General features: G+C 39.7%; 2 protein-coding genes across 4 annotated transcripts in view; one reads left to right on the forward strand and one right to left on the reverse strand.

The window, feature by feature from the left end:
- The window catches only part of NPHP1 (nephrocystin 1), a 180991-nt gene that overhangs the window by 60880 nt on the left and 97909 nt on the right, over positions 1-22202 (reverse strand). The window lies entirely within an intron of this gene.
- PSME4 (proteasome activator subunit 4) overlaps positions 1-22202 on the forward strand; it is a 60666-nt gene that overhangs the window by 26396 nt on the left and 12068 nt on the right. For 2 of the 3 annotated variants that reach the window (XM_057405818.1, XM_057405815.1), the window contains 27 exons: positions 285-349; positions 442-592; positions 2047-2145; positions 2521-2590; positions 3038-3105; positions 3663-3878; positions 5837-5994; positions 8036-8131; positions 10348-10403; positions 10827-10883; positions 11057-11112; positions 11210-11308; positions 11785-11847; positions 12003-12098; positions 12878-13009; positions 14470-14679; positions 15350-15486; positions 15813-15866; positions 16488-16617; positions 17001-17082; positions 17673-17826; positions 18349-18418; positions 19125-19250; positions 19588-19740; positions 20229-20333; positions 21135-21226; positions 21623-21754. In XM_057405818.1, coding sequence (XP_057261801.1) covers positions 285-349; positions 442-592; positions 2047-2145; positions 2521-2590; positions 3038-3105; positions 3663-3878; positions 5837-5994; positions 8036-8131; positions 10348-10403; positions 10827-10883; positions 11057-11112; positions 11210-11308; positions 11785-11847; positions 12003-12098; positions 12878-13009; positions 14470-14679; positions 15350-15486; positions 15813-15866; positions 16488-16617; positions 17001-17082; positions 17673-17826; positions 18349-18418; positions 19125-19250; positions 19588-19740; positions 20229-20333; positions 21135-21226; positions 21623-21754 — 2927 coding nt within the window. The remainder of the gene's footprint in view (positions 1-284; positions 350-441; positions 593-2046; positions 2146-2520; positions 2591-3037; positions 3106-3662; positions 3879-5836; positions 5995-8035; positions 8132-10347; positions 10404-10826; positions 10884-11056; positions 11113-11209; positions 11309-11784; positions 11848-12002; positions 12099-12877; positions 13010-14469; positions 14680-15349; positions 15487-15812; positions 15867-16487; positions 16618-17000; positions 17083-17672; positions 17827-18348; positions 18419-19124; positions 19251-19587; positions 19741-20228; positions 20334-21134; positions 21227-21622; positions 21755-22202) is intronic. The other variant, XM_057405817.1, reaches the window with a different exon arrangement.

Consider the following 22202-nt stretch of genomic DNA (forward strand, 5'->3'; position numbering starts at 1 on the left):
GACCAGTAGGAAAGCCAAAGGTTGTATCCATGGAGGCAGACCATCTCACCCTGAGAGGTCGCCTGGCTAGACATCAAGGCCTGGAAATTGGACAGGGCAGCAGAAAGAAAGTGTAGTTTTGTGTAGTGTACTTGAGACTATACAAACTTCAACTGGAAGTGCACTGTAGTCTGTCACAAAAATGGGAAGTGTTTTTGAAGTAGTTAATATAGGAAATAAACTTTCTATTATGTTTTCGTAAGAAAAGCCAACCTTTTGTGCTGCTTTTGTGTTGGAAAATGCAGGTGGAAAGAGAATTGTGCTCTGCAACTGCTGAATTTGAGGACTTCGTACTGCAGTTTATGGATAGGTAAGAAGCTATGAGTAGGTGAAAGCTTGGTGTGAAGAACTTAAAGCTTTCAAGTTCTACTTACTGACATGGTACTTACTGTATTGGCGTAGATGTTTTGGACTTATAGAGAGCAGCACACTAGAACAAACCAGAGAAGAGACTGAAACTGAGAAAATGACTCACCTGGAGAGTCTGGTGGAATTGGGGCTCTCTTCTACTTTCAGTACAATCCTTACTCAGTGCTCAAAGGATATATTTAAGGTATGTACAACATGGGCATTCCATCTGACTTTGAGGCTTAATTCTTCCTTCCTTGTCCTGTTGTGATCTTTCATGTTTAACCAAGGAAGGGGCTGGAGGGGGCAGTTTAGGACTTCATGTCAATGTGTTTTATGATTATATGCACATCTGTACAAACCTCTGCTTTCCTTTCCTTTTCTCCCCCTACCACTTCTTCAGCTGGGCAAAGGAGCTTTTTCAAGGAGCTGTGTGGCTAATGAGATCAGAAAAATGATCTAGATTAAAATAACTCTGAGGGAGGGGAGTGGAGGAACCAAGTTCTTGCCTTGCAGGTTGGGTTAACCCATTTGAACCTGTTTGTGTTACGTTACACATGTATTTGGAGATGTTTTTGTGGTTCTATACATTTTGAACCATTGCACTGGACACTTTGGTATGATTTTTGTCTGGAATCTTTTGGTTTCTGTAAGTTCTAAGTTAATTCTTCATTGTCATTAAGTATCTGATTTGTATTTTCACTGATTGTCCATTATTGAAGCAATCAGATACTATCTACACTGTGTATAATTCACACCCCTGCAAGGTATTGGATGGTAATAAGCTACTTTAAAACACACTGCCTACTTAGGTAGTTGATAGCTAATTCGTTGTTTCTTTGTTAAGTAAGGGATGTCTTGTCTTTGAAATAGCATCATTTTCTTTTCGGGGGAATGCAGCTTATTCAGGGAAAATACTCTTTTCTGGGTAGCTTTTTAAAAGCACCCCAAGCTCAGATTAGTCAACAGACTTCTCTGACCTCCTCTCTTCCAAAGTGAACGTGTGCCAAGTGTCTCCAATTTCCAGTTAAAGCGCTGTGTGTCTTGTTTACAAACTCTTGCAGGAGGAGGGGAATGCAGATCTTCCTGTTCTTCAGTTATTTTAGGGATACTGAGCACTGTCATGTGTTTTCCTGTTACTGTGTTACTGTAACTGAGTGTTGCAACAAGTAAGAATAAAGAAAAAGGGACAATCTGCAAACTGAAACTTGACAAACCTCTTGTCACTGCTACTTCTGTAGCAGCCTTTACTCTTGTACTCAGGGCTGTAGTTGTGCAATTAGACATAGGTGTTGAGTACTGATGTACGTGGTCTGTTGGAAGGTGTCCCTGATGAGCTTTAAGGTCCTTTCCAACACAAACCTTTATGTGGTTATATGGTGACACTTGGAATCTTTTCCTGAGCAGTTACTATTCACATCAGTTTTAAATCCATTCTGTAGTACTGTCAGCTTTAATCGTGATGGTAGTTACATTTTACTCAGCTTTAGGCATTCTACAGAACTGCTTTTCTATCCTGATTCAGTGTGAATCATGGTTGCAGTCCTCTGCTAAGAGAATACTATGTACAGGCGCTGCCTTGCGTGTGGCATCAACCACTTCATGACACCCAGTTTTCTCTTTTTAAAGTAACCCTCATCTTTCTGTACTCATTTTTAGGTTGCTTTGGAGAAGGTTTTTAACTTTGCTGTTTCAAACATATTTGAGACAAGAGTTGCTGGTCGAATGGTTGCTGATATGTGCCGAGCTGCAGTAAAAGTAAGAGAAATGCTCTGACTTCACTTGTCTTTAGTTTAAAAAGGCAATGCTACTACTTCTTCCTTCTTGTTTTAAAATTAGATCTTTAACTTTTCATGCAAATACAGGTCGTTCTTAATATTATATTTTCAAAAATTGGGTGGTTGCATATAACAATAATTGAAGAGGTTCATTCACAAAGTGTTTTTCTTGCACTTGGATTTTATTGAGTGTTTAAAACCATGAAGTCAGGCTGACTCTGGATTGAATTGAAGTCCAGACACAATCTATTTTTGTCTGTTTTACAAGACTCTTCTTAAAAGGTTGTCATCAATGTCTGCCTGAGCTCCATAAGGCATCTCTTTTTAAATGGGTTATTTATGTTGCTGTTTCCAGTGCCGCCCTGAGGAATCCCTGAAGCTGTTCGTACCGCACTGCTGCAATGTTATAACTCACCTCACAGTCAGTAAGTTTGTAAGATTTCTGGTGTTACTTGCTTTGGTTTAGGCTGACTTTTGTTAAGTGTGAAAATAATACCTAAAACTTGCAAGCGCTTTCCACAACTTCATTTTAATGATGGAAAATTAATCCTGTTATTTCATCCAAAAATCCAAACCAGCCTCTATCTATGTGTAATTTCAAGGTAGAAATCTATCAAGCTGGATAGGAGCATGCTGCTATCAAAATGTGGCAGTTTAAATTGTCTCCAGGCATTCCTCGATTTCTCTAAAAGCCTTCAAGATTGGCTAAAGTGACTTCCAGTTGGACCTGGATGCAGTATGAAGTGCAAGGTTGCAATAGGAGGGTTGGGAAGGAAGCTTTTGGGATGCAGACATCTGGTTTGTGATCTAGCTTGTTTGGAAAACTTGACCGCAGTTATCTTTACAGCAGCACTTATCACTTGTTCCTCTAGATGATGATGTGTTACATGATGAAGAACTAGATAAGGAGCTGCTTTGGAATCTTCAGCTTTTGTCAGAGGTATTGCAGAGAACATTCTTCCCATGCATGTATGTCACTGAATCCTGTTTAATGCCCCTGAGAGAAGAAGGAAACAAACTTCTGCTATTAAAGCAAAGTAAATCTTGTATGAACAGCACTGCAGAGCTTCTTTTTCTTTTCCAACTTGAAATGGGACAGAAGTGGCTGCTAATAAACATACAGTGTTTATGTGGAATAAAACATAAAGCATTCAAGACAATTATTGAGGGACAGAGAAAGAAGAGGGATCAATGAAGGGAAAAACATAAGATGCCTTTAGTAAAGATAAGTCTTTTAAAATGAATTTCAAAATATGAGTGTTGCTAGAGAATTTGGAATGGGGTTGGGCGGAAATGTTTGTCACAGCTCTTGTGTTGCTTAACCTTTTCCAGCAGCAGCAGTGGTAGTTGATGTGCATATTCAGTCTTGAATTTGACTTCAGAGTGACACACAGAATGAAAGGTGGTACAGGATCGGTTGAGCACTGTAATCCTCTTTAGTCCTCCACAGCAACACCAATTCTGTTTACCTTTGACATGTTTTGTCTTTCCTGTTAGATCACTCGAGTGGATGGAAAGAAGTTGCTTGTGTACAGGGAGCAGCTTGGGAAGATACTGCAGCGAACCCTACACTTAACCTGTAAGCAGGGTTACATTCTGTCTTGTAACCTACTGCACCATCTTCTCCGTTCTGCTACACTTATCTACCCCACAGAGTACTGCAGTGTGCCAGGTGGCTTTGACAAGCCTGTTTCTGAATACTTTCCTATCAAGGCAAGGATTTTCATTTATTTAGGATTAGAGGATTTGACTTTCTTTTTTAAAAAGCAATCATACGCTATGTTATTTGTTTTTATTTGGAGATTTCTGAACATAGGGAGCAGCAATGGAAATTGTAACTGAAAAATGCTTTGGGCTTTGAAACATACAGCAAATTACAAGTTACTGACAATTATACTGGTAGCAAAACATGAATGCTGACTTGTTTGGAGTAGTTTTATAGCATGAGATGTTACTAGTTTATGATGTGTGTTTTACAATGACTGCATGAGTACAATAAGATAATATAAAGCAAGAGTGCCTCCTCATGTTCCTTATTACTGTAATATATGCTGCATTTAACTGAGACCCAGCTATCATGAAGTATGGTTGGTGAAATCTGGAGTTTAGTGGGAAAAATTTGCTGTTCCCTTTATCCTATGACTGGATATTTAAGTTATCCAGTTGCCCTGGGACACAGTCTTTCATCTGTTTTTGTGGATGAGAGCTGCAACCTTTTCTTGTTCCTCTTCATATAAATACGAATATTCCTCTTCATATAAATATCAGATATAAGAAGTAATGGTGAGTGCATAGCAAAATGAGTACATCAGTGCAAAACCATAGAAGAAAAGAGACGTGGTGTTTTACAGGTCAGAGTAACAAATGGACAGAGATAAAATGAAAGTAGAAGTGGCAATATTAAAAATCACTGATACTGTTGAAAGTAATACTCTAGTCTGCTGTTAAGGCTTTGAGGTCAATATATCAGTTGCAGATGAACAGTGCAGCAGTTTTCAGCTGGCCTGTTGGCATATAAGCATGCATTTTGCTGTGTGTTCTTTCCCATAACCTCATAGCTGCAGATAATCTAATGCTTGTTTCTGAAAGCCAGTGCGGCTTTATAAACTGGTGGCAGCATCCAGTTGGGCCAAATACTCACTTAAAAACCAAGAAAGGAATCATAATTAAATGCCCCAACACAAAAATAGACTAGTTCTTAAATTCCTCCTCTGAAACTGAGGAAATTCCCAGTTACTTTGCTGGTCCATTATTATATCAACTCTTGATTGCCGTTAGCTGCTCGAGTTTGTCACTTAGATGCTTCCTATCGTGCCTCATATAAAGCTGCAGTTGTGTCACTTCCTCAAGTGATATTCCTGGAGGACTAACCTGCTCTTCCAAGAGATGCAATAGCCTACTTGAGCAAGTGCATTACTGTAGTTCTTTGTCCAGGCAGATCAGTCCAGCTTTTTAAGAACAGATGGTGAAGTTTTGAAATTACCATGTAAAGTTGGACAAGGGCAGGAAACAGAACATGCAGACTGCAAAGGCCTATCTATTAATACAGTCCTAAGCATGCACTTTATGTTTGAGTATGTATTAGTAATAAATACTGTCTTTTCTCTTCCAAATACTGAAAGGATGCTTATTTTATAGCAAGTCTGAGCTCTTTATAAGCCAAAATATAAGATGATGTCTTTGTTATGGGATAACCTACCACTGTATGGAGAGTCCAACTTACATTTTAGCTTTCTTCTTGTTATTTTTGAAATGAAAGTAGTACGTTTCCAGATTGTGGTCCAAAACTGAAAGGGATTATTATTAAATGGGCGGCTTCTTTGTGTTCTCTATAGGAGTACCGAAGGTGGGATTGTACTTAAGACTATTTCAGACTTTTGTACCTAGCCAAAGGAATAATAAAGTTATATTTCAGTTAGGCCAGTGCAGTCCTTTCCTTTTAGTCCTTTCAGGTGTGTGCTGTTTTCCAGGTACATGTAGGCATTATAGTAGGTTTGGGATTTCTGTTTGGTTTTATTGTATTATTGGGGGGTTTATCCTTAGAATTGTCAGGATGACTGCTTTACAGCAAGAGTTAGTTCATTTTTGTGAGTTTTTTTAATATTAAATGCTAATTAAAAGACAACTTGCTTCATAGTTTGATTAATAAGAACCGTCTGTCTTTTCTACAGGACTGGGGTAAACCAGGTGACCTGTGGAACTTGGACATCCAGTGGCATGTTCCTTCCTCTGAGGAAATAAACTTTGCTTTTTATTTGCTGGATACTTTCCTTCAGCCTGAGCTCATCAGACTAGAGCACTATGCAGCTGGAAAACTGGAAATGTCCAGGTTAGTGGTGATAATGTTATATGGACAGCATGCATTTATCCGTTCATGTCTGGTTTAAGTAGTTACTGCCAATCATACTGGCACTGCAAACGTTAAGGAGTAAAATACTACGATGTTACACAGTCTGTGATATTATTTCAAGGTTTCCAACTATTAAGAGTACATGTAGCTTGGAAGTGCCTATCACAAAATGGATAATATTGTTTTAAACAGACGCACTGTACAAACAATCTTAGAACAGTTAATGTTGGTATAAAGGCACTTCTGTTCCAAGAAGTTTTTAAATGCATACCACAAATTGTTTCCATATAACTGTAGTCAGCATTAAGAAAGTTCTTCCTCTAAAACCCTATCTTGTTATTTCAGCACCACTATTTGTGTTCCTAAGTTATGGAGAGCACAGAAATGATTTGACTGATTTAGTAATCGGCCTTTCTCTGCTTCCTTCCTATGAGTAAATGGAGTCAGTACATAGTGTGTCCCTGCAAAAAGTGGCAGTGCTGTAATAGAGGAGGTAATGCAGAGTTAGTGGTCTAAGAGATGGGAATGAAGCCAAGAGTACTGCTGCACAATGTTGTTAAGCTCTGTTAGTATGAACCAGTGGCTTTCCTAAGCACAAGATAATCATGAGTTTAGTATGTCCTAATGCATTTACAAGTATCAAATAGCTAAAGCTGTTTACAAGCATTGAATCTCAAACATTCTTCATTTCTCATGTTAAACCTACACATCTTGAAGCTATATATACTTCAGTCGATGTTCATGGCATGTGATATTATACCTCGTGATGTGAAGTGTGGCCCCACATGAAACAGGACATGGTGTATCGGACTCTTACATGTTTTTCTGTCTCACCATGTCCCCACTTCTTATCTGAAAAAGTCAATACCACTCCCACCAGTGATCAGAAAATATGCTTCCTATTCAAGTCTTTGGTTTATTTATATACTTATTCTTTTGTTTGGGGTTTTTTCCCTTTCTCTTGACACCTTGTATATAAAGCTGTTAATTTATAACAGAACTGGACTTTGGTTTACTCAAGGCTTCACTGTGCTGCCTGACATAACTAACTGGTAGTGATTTGGGAGAATACAGCCAAGTGCATGATTCCAAATTAAATTGGAAGGCAGGACAGCAAAGAAAGAGTAGAGTACCATTAGTTACTGAGGGAGTAACAGATGAGAATAAATGGGATACTGGGTGAGCCTGCTGTTGCTTTGAACTGTAATATTCCTGGAGCTTAAATTCTTGTCAGACTTCTTCCAATATCCCACTAAGTAATAACTGGAAGTGAATATTTTTTATATATTTAGGAGCTTCAGAGTAAGGCTTTGTTACAAAGAATAAAATGAAGAATTCTTGCAGCCGTTGCTGAACGCTTATTTAGAGAGTCGATAAGTAGTGCATGAGTACTGAGAGCTGTTCAGTTAAGGAACCTCTTAAGAGGAGTTATTCTACAAATCAGAGGAGAACAAAGGGCAGTTTGTAGCTGTATACTAAAGGCTACTACTTCAGATGAGATGGCTTTAAAAAGAATTCCTCAGTTCTCTTAAAGTAACACAGGAAAAGGTTGTTGACGTTGATGCATTACTATTTATCTTCAGCTTGTAAAATAATCACTCCTAAGGGATGTATTCCCTCCTCCTGCTCATGGTGGGAAGGACGTTTTGTCTTCAGAGTGAGGAATTTTCCTAGGTTTTCTCTGAGATCTAGGTAAAATCAGTTGGAACAGGTTTTGTGGTAAATCTGTCTGTTTTGACACTAGTTTATCTCATTATACTGAACTTATCTTCACAGTTTCCGACTACAAAATCTCCAAAATGAGGGTTTCAGTAAACGAAGTTGAACGTTGGAATTCTGAGATGGAATTAGCCTGGATCTAAAAAGCACAGTCTGATTTTTGTAGTGCCCCCTCTTGTGGTTAGAACTGGTACAGTTAAAGAAAAAAGCGTGTATAAAACTTCCCCGGAAACATGGTTTATCATTTGTCTATTTATAAGCATTTAATAGGTGACTAATCAGGTTTTCTTCTTTGTTCAAGAGATGATGTGCAGCAGTGTCTTGCCATAGTGCATAACTGCTTGATTGGATCAGGGAACATTCTGCCTCCTCTGAAAGGAGAAAGGGTGGCTCATCTGTAAGTAAAATCTTTATATCCCAAACCTTCTTAGCGATTGTATTCCTTCATACTGGGTTTTAGTGCTTTCTTATTGCTGTTATTACACAACTGCTTCTGGTGGCTGTTTTTAAGGAAGTCCAAACTAGTATAAATTTGAAATGGTGACTTACAAAGACACGAGTACTTGAAGAACCTTTTTTCATGCAAGACTCAAAGGCAGGTGACAGCACTGTCCTGCTGAGGCTACTTTGTGCAAAGGAAGTGGAAACAAGGCATTTACTCACGTGTTTCCCCACCTCTAAAAGAAGCCTTCTCTGGGCACCCTGTGCCAGCGCCTCAGCACCCTCACAGGGAAGAGCTTCTGCCTAAGAGCTCATCTCAGTCTCCCCTCCAGGCTGAATAACTGGGAGTAACCAGAGTAGAAGTAACTGAGTAACAAGAAGTAACTGCAATGTTTTGATTTAAAAAGTGGTATAAAACAGCTTGCTATGGGTACTGTTTTCTATTCCATATGCCCATAAAATTATATCCAGTTTGAATGTAGGAGGTGTCTTCTGATGAACTTGCTTTAAAGCAGAAAAAAAGTTTGGGTTTAATTGTTATTTATTGTGATTTTGGGGTTATTTTACTGTAAGGTAGCGGAGAAGCTGTGGCTGCCCCATCCCTGGCAGTGTTCAAGGCCAGGTTGGACACAGGGGCTTGGAGCAAGCTGCTCTAGTAGAAGGGGTCCCTGCCCGTGGCAGGGGTTGGAACTGTGTGAGAGTTAAAGTCCCTTCCAATCCAAACCAGTCTGAATCTATGACTTCCAAGTCTGTTTCCATTATATGCACATAAAACACTCAGACTTTAAACTCCAGAGCTTTCATTGAAAGCAACAAAGTCAGGCACTCAGAACCACCCTTACTTTAAGTACTGTGTATTCACCCTTAGTACTTACCACTAGTGGTGTGTTATATTCTCTGTCCTAAAGTGGCAGTGTAGGAATATTTTTGAATGCAGGTGTTGGTAAATGGCTTGATACATTTAAGTTAAAAACATTCTATGTGTGTACTTCTGAAACAAATTGGCACATGAGGTTTCTTCTCAGAACCTCCTACACCACTACACCTACAACTCTAGTGAACCATAGCTTATCACACACCATGTAGTACAGCATTGTTGTTGTGCTGGCTGTAAAGTAGAGCTGAGTAGGTGTAGCTGCTACATTCTCCTTCTTGATGGTTAAGGGTACCTGAAGATTCTTGCCAAGACAGACAGATAATGAGTATTTGTTCTTTTATAATCCTCCAGCCTGCTCAGTGAATGACAGGAAAGTCACAGAAGTGGGAGAGAGCTTGGAGCTATGGTGTTTAAACTTCAGCAAAAGACATATGTGGGTAGAATGAACTTTAAAGCTTCGAGTATAGCTGGATGATGAACTGGATCTGGTGTCAACTGTGCCTGCCTGCACCCTGCTCCTGCCACCAGGATGCTTTTTTCCCAAACATGAGGGGTTTATTTTCCTGATTGACAACTGAAAGATGCCCAAATATTTGGAGACCTTGTTTCTGGGGTCCATCTGCAGTTTTGCTTGAGTGACAGGCAGGGGTCAGCATGGCAGGAATCAAGGAGAAAGGCTGCTTTCTTCCTTAGGAGCAGGCTGTAACAGCATATGATACCTGGGCATGCATTTAATCTGTGTTTGCATAAAAGGAAATTGCCAAAGACAAAGCATTTGCTTTAAAAAAGTGGGTAGGTAGGTTTGACCCAAATCTTGTAAGAAGCATGGCTTTATTTGCCATTATGACTATTAATTGTGAACTTCATACTTATACGTTAATGGGTACATTTCCTTGCTCTATAAAGAAAGGGCCAAAGTAATAAGAGCTTCCATCAGCTTAATTTGTTGGGAAAGGGTTCTGCCTCAGGAATCAGATTCATCTGTCCTTCCTAGATGAAGGCCAGTAGGAGCCATGCTGGTTTGGATGGGTGAGTTCATAGTTTTGACAATGAGACCAAATCTCTGGCTATTTAATAGAACTGATGAGGTTCTGTTAAATGAGAAATCAAGATTCTGGGCTCATGCTGGTCTCTGACCCATAGGAGCGGCTGACTTATAAATGTTAGAGCTGATGTATGCTGTTAGTAAATCCAAACATCTCTGGTGCTGCTGGCATAAGATGTAACTGGTTAAAATGAATTAAATGTCAATTATTTCTATCATGTGTTTTAATACTTGGTTTGTTTTCATGCAGGGTCCCGAGTCTGGTGTCTTTGGAAGAGACAAAGCTGTACACTGGTGTTGAGTATGGTAAGTAGATGTCCCCAGACTTTTACTGGCTTGATATGTAATATCTATGTTCTGATTACTTTTCTTACCCTGCTTAATGTGTTACTTTTCATACACTAAATAATCTGCTTCAATCTGTGGTTAGAAATTAAGCCAGTTGTCAACGTAGAGAAGGTTATGTACCTATAAAAAACACAGCATCATAGAATGGTTTGGCTTGGAAAGGGCCTGAATATCATCTAGTTCCAACCTGTTGGCTTGATAAATAAAAGATTACTCCAGAGAGATGTGTCCCTGGATAGAACAAGATATGTATTTTTATACTAGTCCATACTGCCAGTTCTGAACAAGCTGCTCTGTCTTTCCACTGACTTAACCTATATGTTACTTTTTGTAATTTATGCTACTATATAATAAAGAAAAATATGTTTAATTTCTCTTTAGATTTATCAAAAGAGAATTATCGAGAAACAATTGCAAAAGTTACACGGAAACTGCTGCGTAAGTTTAACCACTCCTGTCCAAAAAGTACTGTGTTTTGCTCTTAAGACTTACTAATTTCATAGATAAGAAACTTGTTTCATTTACTTTGCATATATAAATTTGTAGAAATAAAATTACTAAGTTTTAAAGCTCTTTTCCTGTCTGATAGTTTCTTTTTCTTCCACTTGCAGGCTACATACTTGATAATTCAGAAGATGATACCAAGTCTTTATTTCTAATAATAAAGGTATAATTTGTGATACTAAAGACAAGATCACTTGTTTTGCAAGATAATCACTTGCTTTGCACAATAACCACGCTTTGTCATCCTTTTCTTTCTGCAGATCATCAGTGACGTTTTACAGTTCCAAGGCTCTCACAAGCATGAGTTTGACTCGCGATGGAAAAGCTTCAACCTAGTGAAAAAATCAATGGAGAACAGAGTCAGTGGTTTCTGTCTGTACAGCTTAGATGAGGGGTGGGAATAGTTCCTCATGTTCAGAAAGACTTTCTTCATTTTTAATTACTGTCCTAATTGGTTTTCATACTCTGAAATCAAATTCCTTGATAAGAATGTTGCTTTTATACCTTTATTTGGAAATCTTATGAGTAAATAGCTTAGTGTTTCTGAATCGTAGAGCCCCGTTTGCATATATACTTGGTCCATGGTCTGAGATTTGGCACAATACTCCATCCTTGTCCTTGTTAACTGAGACATTACTGTGACTAGAGCTTCCTCTTGCTCACAGAGCCATAGAGAAATACAAAACTTCACCAGGGAAAAAAAAAGCAGGGTTGTCTGCCAGGAATTTCTGCATGAAATTTGCTTGTTCCTAGAAGAAAAAGAGTACCAGGGGGATTCAGGCAGTACAGATTGCTAGTATCTGGCATCTAAACCAAATTATGTGTTTGCTTCCAGCTTCAAGGAAAGAAGCAGCATATCAGAGCTTTGCTGATAGACAGAGTCATGTTGCAGCATGAGGTAATACTTTCAATTAAATCTTCCCTGACTGCTTGAAAAGCTGATTTATGTTGTTCTTGAGCAGAAGACACAATAATCCTGCACTAGTGTTTCTCTTACCAGTGGAACGTGTAAAATCAAATCTATCCTTTATTTGTGTTTCCTGTGCAATTTAGCTGAGAACACTGACGATGGAAGGCTGTGAATACAAAACTTCCCACCAGGAGATGATCAGAGATCTGTTGTGTTTGTCCACAAGTTCCTATGGTCAGGTAAGGAACAACCCTTTTAAAATGAAATAAATTGTTGATCTCTTCAAGTTACATTTTCAGCTTTTCAATGTATTTCCATGGCAGCAGGAAATCTTTACTTATTCAATTTGCATTAGTTGCATAGTTTCTGCTTTAAGCCCAGCTGTCAGATAAAGAGCTTAACTGGGTGAAGAGGCTGCCAGCTTAGGCTGGGATGATAGCTGGATTCTGAACTCTTTGCCTGGTGAGAGCCCTGTGTGTGTGTGTATATGTATATATATATATATATATATATATATATGTGTGTGTGTATATATATATATGTGTGTATATGTGTGTATATATATATATATATGTGTATATATATATATGTGCGTATATATATATGTGTATATATATATATGTGTATATATATATATATATATATATGTGTATATATATATATATATAAAAATTCAGATCCATCCACAATGCCTGCAGGCTCTTTAGAGTTCTGCTGTCTGCATCTGTTCTCATAGCTGTTGGCTTTTTCCGTCACCTTACAAACACATCAATTGGCCTTGGCAGCATAAAGGATTTCCTTGAACTTTGTAGCTGTTCTCAAGCAAATGCTACAAACAAAAAGTAGGTTTTTATAACCCACTGTGAGTGAGGGCAAGGGGCAGCACAGCGTGATCTTTACAACCTCCTGTGCGCAAACACATCACAAACTCAATGCATAAGTAACTGTATGAGGATGTTGGTTTCGTATCGTATGGTTTTGGTTCAGAAGGCTTTCAGTAACATCCCTCTTCCCACAGGTCAGAAGTAAAGCTCAGCAAGCATTCTTCACAGCTCTGGGAACATACAATTTCTGTTGCAGAGATATCATCCCCTTGGTTTTGGAGTTCCTGCGTCCCGACCGGCAGGATGTCACTCAGAAGCAATTTAAAGTACTCACTTTGTTTCGTATCGGTGTCTTAAAAGTGTTTTTTATAGGAGAACTTTTAATGGGGAAAGTGGGGCTTGCTTGTTTATCAGCATGACTGATATTTTCATGCCATGTAGCTTAGGTATGACTAGTATAAGGAATTATCATAGAATCCCAGACTGATTTGGGTTGGAAGGGACCTTAAACCCCCTGCCACAGTCAGGGACACCTTCACTGGACCAGTTTGCTCCAAGCCCCGTCTAACCTGGCCTTCAATGCTTAATTACTTGTATTAGATCAGTTGTCAAGAGAAACTCTGTGTTTATGGATGTTCCTTATTTCATTGTGTGTTCAGATATCACAAAAATGTATATTAACACCTCTCTTTAAATTATGAAATGGAAATTGAGAAGCCATAGTCCAAGGGAGTAAAATTCACTAAGCAGTTCTGTCAGCTGTAGCGGTGTAAGGAAATAGCGTGAACTGGACAAAAAGTTATCACCCAGAACAGTGGGTTTGGGGATGACATGGTGGGTGATTGCTGATGGTGTCAGGCCTGGAAAGGGGGCTGATGCAGTAATGGACCTCCCTCAGTGCTCCTTTCCTAGAGGCAAGCTGAACTCTTGTCATATGAATGGAGCAACAGCTATGGTTTATTACCTTGCTCCAGCTGCCTGACAGGCACTACCATTGATAGGTGAAGATAGGAGAAATGATAATCACTTCTTTACTTTTTCTGCCATCCTTGTAGCTTCCTTTCTCCATCCCCATCTCCTCCCAGAAAAGCAGCCCAGCCTAGTTACTTATTCCCAGATGGTCCTGGTTTTACTACGCTTCCAGCATTTGCTACCACACCTGAATCTGGTGTTTCTGCTGTTGCTGCCAGGCAATTTCAACCTGTATGAATTACTTGTGTGGATACCTGGGAGCTGTTCTGGTAAAACTGTGCTCTCCAAAAGGTCGCTAAGACTTCCTTCTGATTGCCTGAGACGTTTCTCACGTAGCTCCCACATATCTCTTGTCAGCTCCTCACACAATCCATCATGTTGACCACTTTGCTGTGGCACATCCAGTAGTTATGCACATCTCGTTCAGCTCCTATCATTTCAGGTGCTTGGTTAACAGGATTATGATCTGCCTGCAGCCCAAGCATTAATAGTTCACAGAAAGGCCAGGTCTGGTACTTGATGATGGAATTGAATTATCTCCTTTATAATGTAATTGAGAAATCAGGCAGCCATTCTGGGGATAACGAACTGCCAGGGCTTCAGTCTCATTAAAATGGTTTGCAAGAGGAGGATTCCGTGAGAAATCTTCAGTATTCTGACCGCAGCCACGTAGCTGAATGTTTGTGGTACATTTTAATGATCTCATAATGTGAAGATTGATTTTTATTCTGTGTGGGTGCATGCTTATGTAGTAAGAGATCACTTATACATGAGTAATGCTTCAACTCCCTAACTTTCATCTTCCATTTTACAGGGTGCCTTATATTGTCTTCTTGGAAACCACAGTGGAGTGTGTTTGGCAAACCTTCACGACTGGGACTGTATCGCACAGACATGGCCAGCAATTGTCTCTTCTGGGCTCAGCAAAGCCATGTCCTTGGAAAAACCATCCATAGTCAGACTCTTTGATGACCTAGCAGAAAAAATCCATAGGCAGTATGAAACAATTGGCTTAGATTTTGCAGTAAGTGACAGATTGCTTGGTGCTCATGTCTTTTGGTTCCATAAATGCTTGAGAGTCATGTACGTTATTTGAGTGAGTGTTCTCATGTTGATTGCATTGTGCTTTCTGTTACAGAGGAATGTTAGATGTGGGCTTTTGAGACTGAAGCAATAGAACTTCCCGTAATACAATTGGGTTTTGTAACTTCTTGTTGATCTCTAAGGAAGCCTGGTGCAGAAAGGAAGCTTAAGTTGCCTTTCAGTGCTGGCTAGTATGGGTTATGCTGATCGAGTGCCAATACGTGTGTTGGCAGGACAGTGTCATCATGTGAACACTGTCAGCTTTTGTAGTGTTGTCCCACTGTGCTAACACCCAGCACTCATTACAACAACTGCCTCTTGCCTCCTCATGGGATAAATGGCATAGTATTTGCTTTAAAGAATGAGTGCCTGTTAACAAAAACCTTTTATAATAAATTTTTATGCTTAATAAAATACTAAAGTTTATTTCAAAATAGAATAAAATATGCACTTGAAGAATAATTCTGCTGTGTGAGCACGAAGCTGGGTTCTCTGCTTCTTCATGGGCTTGTCTATGTGGACAGGACATTCTCTAACTTCAAAATAGAAACAAACAATAAAAACTTGCCGGCTGCTGCTCAGTCCCAAATCTTTGTATCCTCTCTCAACAGGTTCCAGAGAAATGCATTGAGATAGCTGTGATGCTGCAAAAATCAGAACATCCAAGTTCAGACTTCACAGGTCTGTGTTCAGAAGACATTCAGCTTGGAATTCAGCGGCAGAAAGAGAAGAACGCCGAGGCTGTGCGGTAAGTTCAACTTCCCTTAACACCAGCTTCTGCCACCTCATGTTTGCTGCACGTTAAACATAATAACCCAAAACTGCTAAACTGAAGCTTAAGCTTGACAAATTCAGAATGCCCAAGGATGGTGGTGGTGTAGCTTCTCCCTTGACTTGGCAGCCTCTCTCCTCTGCACTCATATTCCCTTCCTTCCTCCTCCTCTTCCCTGTCCCTCCAGCTTGTGCTGGGGTTACTGCATTGCCTTCACCCACCTTTGCTTGAGGCACATTTGTTCTATTTTTAAAGGGTTCTCTCAGCATCATCTGGTTGATGATTCCCTCTTTTTCCCATAGAAACTATGAAAACTTGATCAACATGCTGCTGGACTGTGTGGAACAAAGAAATCTGTAAGTGTCCCTTTCTGTGCATTGAGAATTTTAGGGATGTTGGATTAGAGGTGGCGACACGACTAAATATCAGTTGCACCAAGCAGTACAGCTGGCATGACCAGAACAGAGGAATACTTTTCACTGTCGAGGTAGTTGTCCAAAAGCAGTGTGTCAGTAGCAGTCTTGCATCAAATGGATTGTGGCTCGTGTCTTGGAGAGCCTCTGCAAAGGAACCTGCAGAACTGGAATATCTGGAGGTCCTCGTGCACTTGAATATGGATTCTGCTTGCCCAGACAGGAACATAATGGCCAATATAGGGGAATCTTGATGACTGTCTCCTAGGTAAAGAAGTGACATAATATTAGCGTTTAAAACTTTTAAAGACTATCCCTACAGGTCTGTATTTTACATGGAAATGCCAGGATCAGAAAGGCACCGTTAGCTGAATGCACTTGTGTGTTCCCAGAACACTGGAGGTTTCCCTGTGTGACAGTTGAGCTCATGACTGTAGCAGTGGCGCAGAACATTACTTATATTAGTCCAAACAAACGTCCTTCTCCATACAGTGATTTCAAAAGCAGCACATGCAGCTACGTTCCTTAGTGTCTGTTCTGAATAGTCTTTATTTCTGTTTTCAGTCCCTGGAAGTTTGAGCACATCAGCATTGGGTTTCTGTCTCTGCTCCTGAGGGATGACAGGGTACTGCCTGTGCGTGCCATAAAATTCTTTGTGCAGTGTCTCAACCACGATGCAATAGTGGTTCGGAAGGTAAAACCGGGATTACAGCTTTTGCAGAGTTTCTGTTGCAGATGGTTGGTTTATTACTCAAAGGGAGCCAGATATGTGTTTATATTTGCACCTTTCATTCTGCTTCTTGCTTCCATGAGGCTGAAGCTAATGGCCACCTCCTTTTGGTCCTGCCAATGAATAGCGGGGAGGTTTTTCTGGGCTGTAAAGGTCACACTTAAGTCAGGGTAATGACAGAGATCACTCCTTCATGGGAAGCATCACGCACTGGGGTGATGGTCAAGGTGATGTTCACTGGCTTCTTAGCTGGCTTAAAGTGTGTCTGTGATGAAGTGATGAGACACACCTTCCTGGAGGTGTATATACATGGAACGGATGCATTAATGCCCATTTCTTTCTTTTAGGTGGCCATCTCAGCTGTGGCTGGTATTCTTAAGCAGCTTAAGAGAACACACAAGAAAGTGCCCATCTGCCCTTATGAAATAAGTAGGTTTTAATTAATGTAAGAAATGTCTTGCCTTAATTTATCCTATTTTTTTAATTAATGCAAGTTTTTCTGATTAAGTTAAACTAAGCTTTATGGTAAATAACTGCTGAGATTTCATTCCCCAGGGGGTAATTCTCATGTGGTTCAAAGCCCACATGAACTAGAGTAGCCTTAAATATTTCTGGGTAACAGGAATAGAATCCTAAGCTTTTTGTTTCTCTCTGGTTGTTAATGCCCTATAATATAAACAGACTTGTTTTTTAAAGCAGTGTTACACTTACAAGTGTCTGTTAAGCTATTTGCTTACTTGAATTAAGTTAAAAATTCAAATATATGCTTATTCTCCTTTCAGAAACCTTTGTGAGAATAATTTGTGTATCTCCTTTTAATTCTTTTAAAAATCATTTCAGATGGCACATTTGTAGAAATTACTAAAGAAATCTGTTACAGTTAGGGTTAGTTTTAACATCCTAGGACAAATCTTTGTACAGATTTCATTGGAGGGGAATGAGACATTAAAGCTCTTTAGAATCTTGTCTTAAAACGTTAATGGACAAGTTTGACAGAGTGTAAATCCTTCTTTAACCAGGTGGAAGCCCAAAGCCTTCCAGCATTCAGGCTGGTGACAGACCGGATAACCAGTGGCTGCACTATGACAGCCAGAGCTTACCAAAGACAAAGGAAGCTTGGGAATCATACTGCTTTGTGGAGAAGACCCACTGGGGATATTACACGTGGCCTCAGTGAGTATCATTAAGCACAAAGATAGAATTGGGAGAGTCAGCAGGAAAACCCTGTGGGAAATGAAATCATGTTCGTTGGGTTTAATTGTTTTAACTGAAACAAAACCCTAACCACTTGCTGTGTCTTTTGTGCTCCTTGCTCCTGTTACCACTTGTGGGTAGGGTTTGTGAGGGGTCTTACTGCTTGCTTGGTTGGGTTTTGTTGGTTATTAATATTATTACTAATTTTTTACCTATTTCTCTTTGTGTTTTGGGTACCATGGGTGCATATTTCATCCTGCTGTTTAACTGCTGGGTTTAAAATGAAATAGGAGTATTTGAAAAATGCATAGTTGTGAAATACACAGTATTTTACCACTGGATGCTTGCAATAGCAGAGCCTTTATAACAGCAAGACTTAATTCTTCTAAGTTTTGCTCGTGGGGAGTTGATAAATCCAACTTAATATAGACAATATAGAAAATAATCCTAAGCTTTATTTTACTTTGCAACATTTAACTGTATTTTATGTTTAATATTTAGAACTATGACAGTTTATGCTCCAGCTGAGCATCAACCAAAGCTTGGGCGAAGGAGGGATGAGCTGACAGAGGTAAGGGTTTGATGGGCTTCAAGTTTGTGGGGTGTTTTAATACTACTACTCCTTTTTTAAGTGTTGTCCACAGATTATTGTGGAAATAAATTCCCTTCTCTCTTTTAACTGAAGTATTGCTTGCCATTTAGAGAGTGCTCACAGAAAATATGTGGGAACAGATTTGTTTTGCTTGCAAAGCATAATGGAGATGGAACTCTGGTTTCATAGCTGTGTGGGTATGACCATGACTTTAACAAGCAACAAGTGATAACTCTTCTCAAACTTAAATCCCCACAAGACACATTTAGTCATGTTTTTCTACTTGATTTTCTTACTTTACTGTGTTATCATGCCAGAAGAAGTTATTACTTTGATGTATTGCAGCTTCTCTTGTCAGTAATCATGGGACAATGATCATTGTATTAATGAGTACTGTTTGTTCCCTTTCCAATCTTTACCACAGTTCAGAGCAAGGTAACTAATGACAGTGGGAATAATGATTTTGTAGGGGTTTTACTGGTGAAAGACAACCCAAAGTCATTAATAAAAACCATGAGTCTTGCAAAACATTGCCCATAAAATGGGGGGGGAGGGAACAGATAACCGTGGCATGATTTTTGCCAAAACCAGAAGTAAAGTGAAAAAGGGGACTTGGAAAGATTAGGATAACACTGTGACAGTCAAGGACCTTAAAGCTAATTCTTACTTTTGTTTCCTGTTACAGGCAGAACAGATTATCTATGATCACTTTTCTGATCCCAAGTTTGTGGAGCAGTTAATAAAGTTCTTGTCTTTAGAAGACAGAAAAGGAAAAGACAAATTTAATCCCCGCAGATTTTGCCTCTTCAAGGTAACTGGAGTTCAAGAACTGAATTGCTTCCACTTTGTAGCTGATTATCAAAGCCTGGAAGAGCCGTATACTACTTGGCTTATACCCCACTGTTGCAAAGTGTTGATTTTTAAAGGTGCTCTAAATAATCGTGCTAATCCTCTCTTCTGATTAACTACTTAGGGAAACACAGAGTGATATACAGAGGGCACTTGTCTATAATTCTCTTACAAAAGCCAGCTAATGTGATTTTTCTGCATATTCAAATCTCAGGTGCCTCTCAACCTTATGTTCTTCCTGTGAAGACAGTAGTTTAGATGGAGAATTACTGAAGCCACTCTCATATATGTTTTTACAGGGCCTCTTCAGGAACTTTGATGATGCCTTCTTGCCAGTTCTTCAGCCCCATTTAGAAGAGCTTGTGGCAGACTCCCATGAAAGCACCCAGAGATGTGTGGCTGAAATTATCGCTGGCTTAATCAGAGGTTCTAAACACTGGACATTCGAGAAGGTGCTGAAGGAGCTTCTTTTTGAGTGATTCATGAATTTAGGGACTAAGTTTGAATTATTCAACAAATTAGATGTATAAAATTGAGGGCTTTCAATGCGTCCTGCCCAAGAAGGGACTGGAAAATGTTACAACACTTAGTGCTTCATTGCCAGACTTTGAGCACAGTTTGTAGTGTGGTTTGGTGCCTGTATAATACCAGCTGTTAGTGGATGCTTCAGGATTAAAACTAAGAACAGTTTGCTGGTAAGGAGCTAGCAAAGCTGGTATGGTTTGCAATTTCCAGTTGGAATAAGTGCTTATGTCCACCTTGGTCTATTACATCTTTATTTAGTCTAGACTTAGCCGTCTAGATCATCTTTAAATGAATTTCTGTGCTGAAAAATAATGCTGGGAGAATCAATTCCTTAATAAAAAAGACATTTTTAAACCTGGGGAGAGGGGGAAGTCCTTGGTGTACATATCTCCTCTTTTGCCTTCTTGCTGAGCAGGTGGAAAAACTGTGGAAGCTTCTCTGTCCATTGCTTCGAACAGCATTGTCCAACATCACAGTGGAAACATACAACGACTGGGGCACATGCATAGCAACCTCCTGTGTAAGTACCCCAGTCTTAGTCTTAGCTACAGCCAGATGGTCGAGTTTGACAGATAATATGTAGGAAGAGCTTTACGAACAGAGGCATTTGGGTGTATTTTATCAGCTGAAACTGAGAGTTGCAAATACAGTATAAAAATAACACCCATCTAAACATATCATGGCTTTTTGTCTGCCCTTTGCAGGCAAATAAGACATTTTAGAAGGGAAGTAAAGCCTTAGTTGTCTTTTAAGTGTTTTTAAGAGCTGCATGAGGTTAGTGGGTGATGTTGATGTGTCTGCTTGCTTTTTTTGTGGGAGTTTCTGCACTGCAATTACACTTTTATTCTTGCTTTACAAGTGGGCAGCAGAACATTATGCTGTGAAAACTGCCTCAAGTTGTCTTGTAACATACAGTGAGATTTCTAGACTGTGGTAGGCTGGGAGTTGTGGTGTCTGGGAAGCAGGGTAAGTGATGGGCCACAGATGTCTTGGATCAGGAATTCCTTGTTGAAATCACTTAGTAAAATTCAGCACAGTTTGTCAGAACCCTGGCAATTAATTGGCAAAATTCAGACATGATTATTGATATATGTCAAAAATGAAGTAAAAATCCCTTCTGTTGTATCATTGTATTTACCAGATCATTAAAACGGGTTAGTTTTTCATGGAGTTTTCCTCCTATTGAGGTTCGTTGTGGAAAGATTGACTTTGTACTTCCTTAACAGAATAAACCCAAGGGATGCAAAGAAAATCTGTCAAAACTTTCTTTACACTAAACCCAATCCCAGTTTCCTTACGCCTCTGATACGTTTATTTTCAGGAGAGCAGAGATCCTAGGAAGCTGCACTGGTTATTTGAATTGCTGTTGGAATCTCCACTGAGTGGTGAAGGAGGCTCCTTTGTAGATGCCTGGTAAAATTGATTTTTAACTGTTGGATTGTGGCTGAATAAAGAGGGAAATAAAGCATGGATAAAATGTACTGGGAGCACATTGTGCCAGCTGGCTGTGGAGCAGGGAGCAAAGGTGCTGCTTTCCAGTTAGCTTCCCCACGCAGTGGTTTTCTTCATTATTGCTATTTTGTTAAGTGTAATTCAGTCTAGCTAACAGAATGTGAAGGGTTGGAACTGGTCTAGCAGCACCACTGTTGTTTCCTCCTATATTTCCCCCCCATCTTTGCATGCAGCTCATGCAAAGACACTTTCATGCGTTGCCACACATGAAACATTCCAGCACAAGGCTTGGAGAGAGGGTTGGGGAAGGGAGGAAGGATTTTTGTGTGACTAAAGCTAAGCTGTTCTCATTCCCAGCCGGCTCTATGTACTGCAAGGTGGCCTAGCACAGCAGGAATGGAGAGTGCCAGAGCTGCTGCACAGATTGCTGAAGTACTTGGAGCCCAAACTCACCCAGGTTTACAAGAACGTCCGGGAGAGAATAGGAAGGTCAGTGTCCTCTTCTGCAGCTCTTGGGTTTAAACTCTTGTCTTATTTGGGTAATTCAGTATCTAAATAATGACACTGAAAGGCACTAATACTGGTCTTAGAAATCAGGTCAGTTATTGTTAACAGACTTGCTTCAGAAACTTTAGGTGATTTGTCTTGTTTTGTCTTTTACTGTATGTCACCGGAGTGTGTCCCTGCCCATGCAGGGGGTTGGAATGAGATGATCTTTAAGGTCCCTTCCAACCCAAAACAGTCTGTGATTCTATGGCCTGTTGCCTTTACACATGATGTTGTTAGAGCTCTTAATAAAAACCCCACCAAACAACTAACCATTTCCCCCTCAAGCCCACCAAATAAACCCAGAAAACACCACCACAACCCAGATTTACTGTGTCTAATCCCCAATAAACCATAAATATACAGGGAATCCTTTAGAGAGCACTTTAGT

Source organism: Pezoporus wallicus, unplaced genomic scaffold (genome assembly GCF_028554395.1).
Source record: "Pezoporus wallicus isolate ANWC-B61680 ecotype Strahan unplaced genomic scaffold, APGP_CSIRO_Pwel_v1 contig_6714, whole genome shotgun sequence".
NCBI lineage: Eukaryota > Metazoa > Chordata > Aves > Psittaciformes > Psittacidae > Pezoporus > Pezoporus wallicus.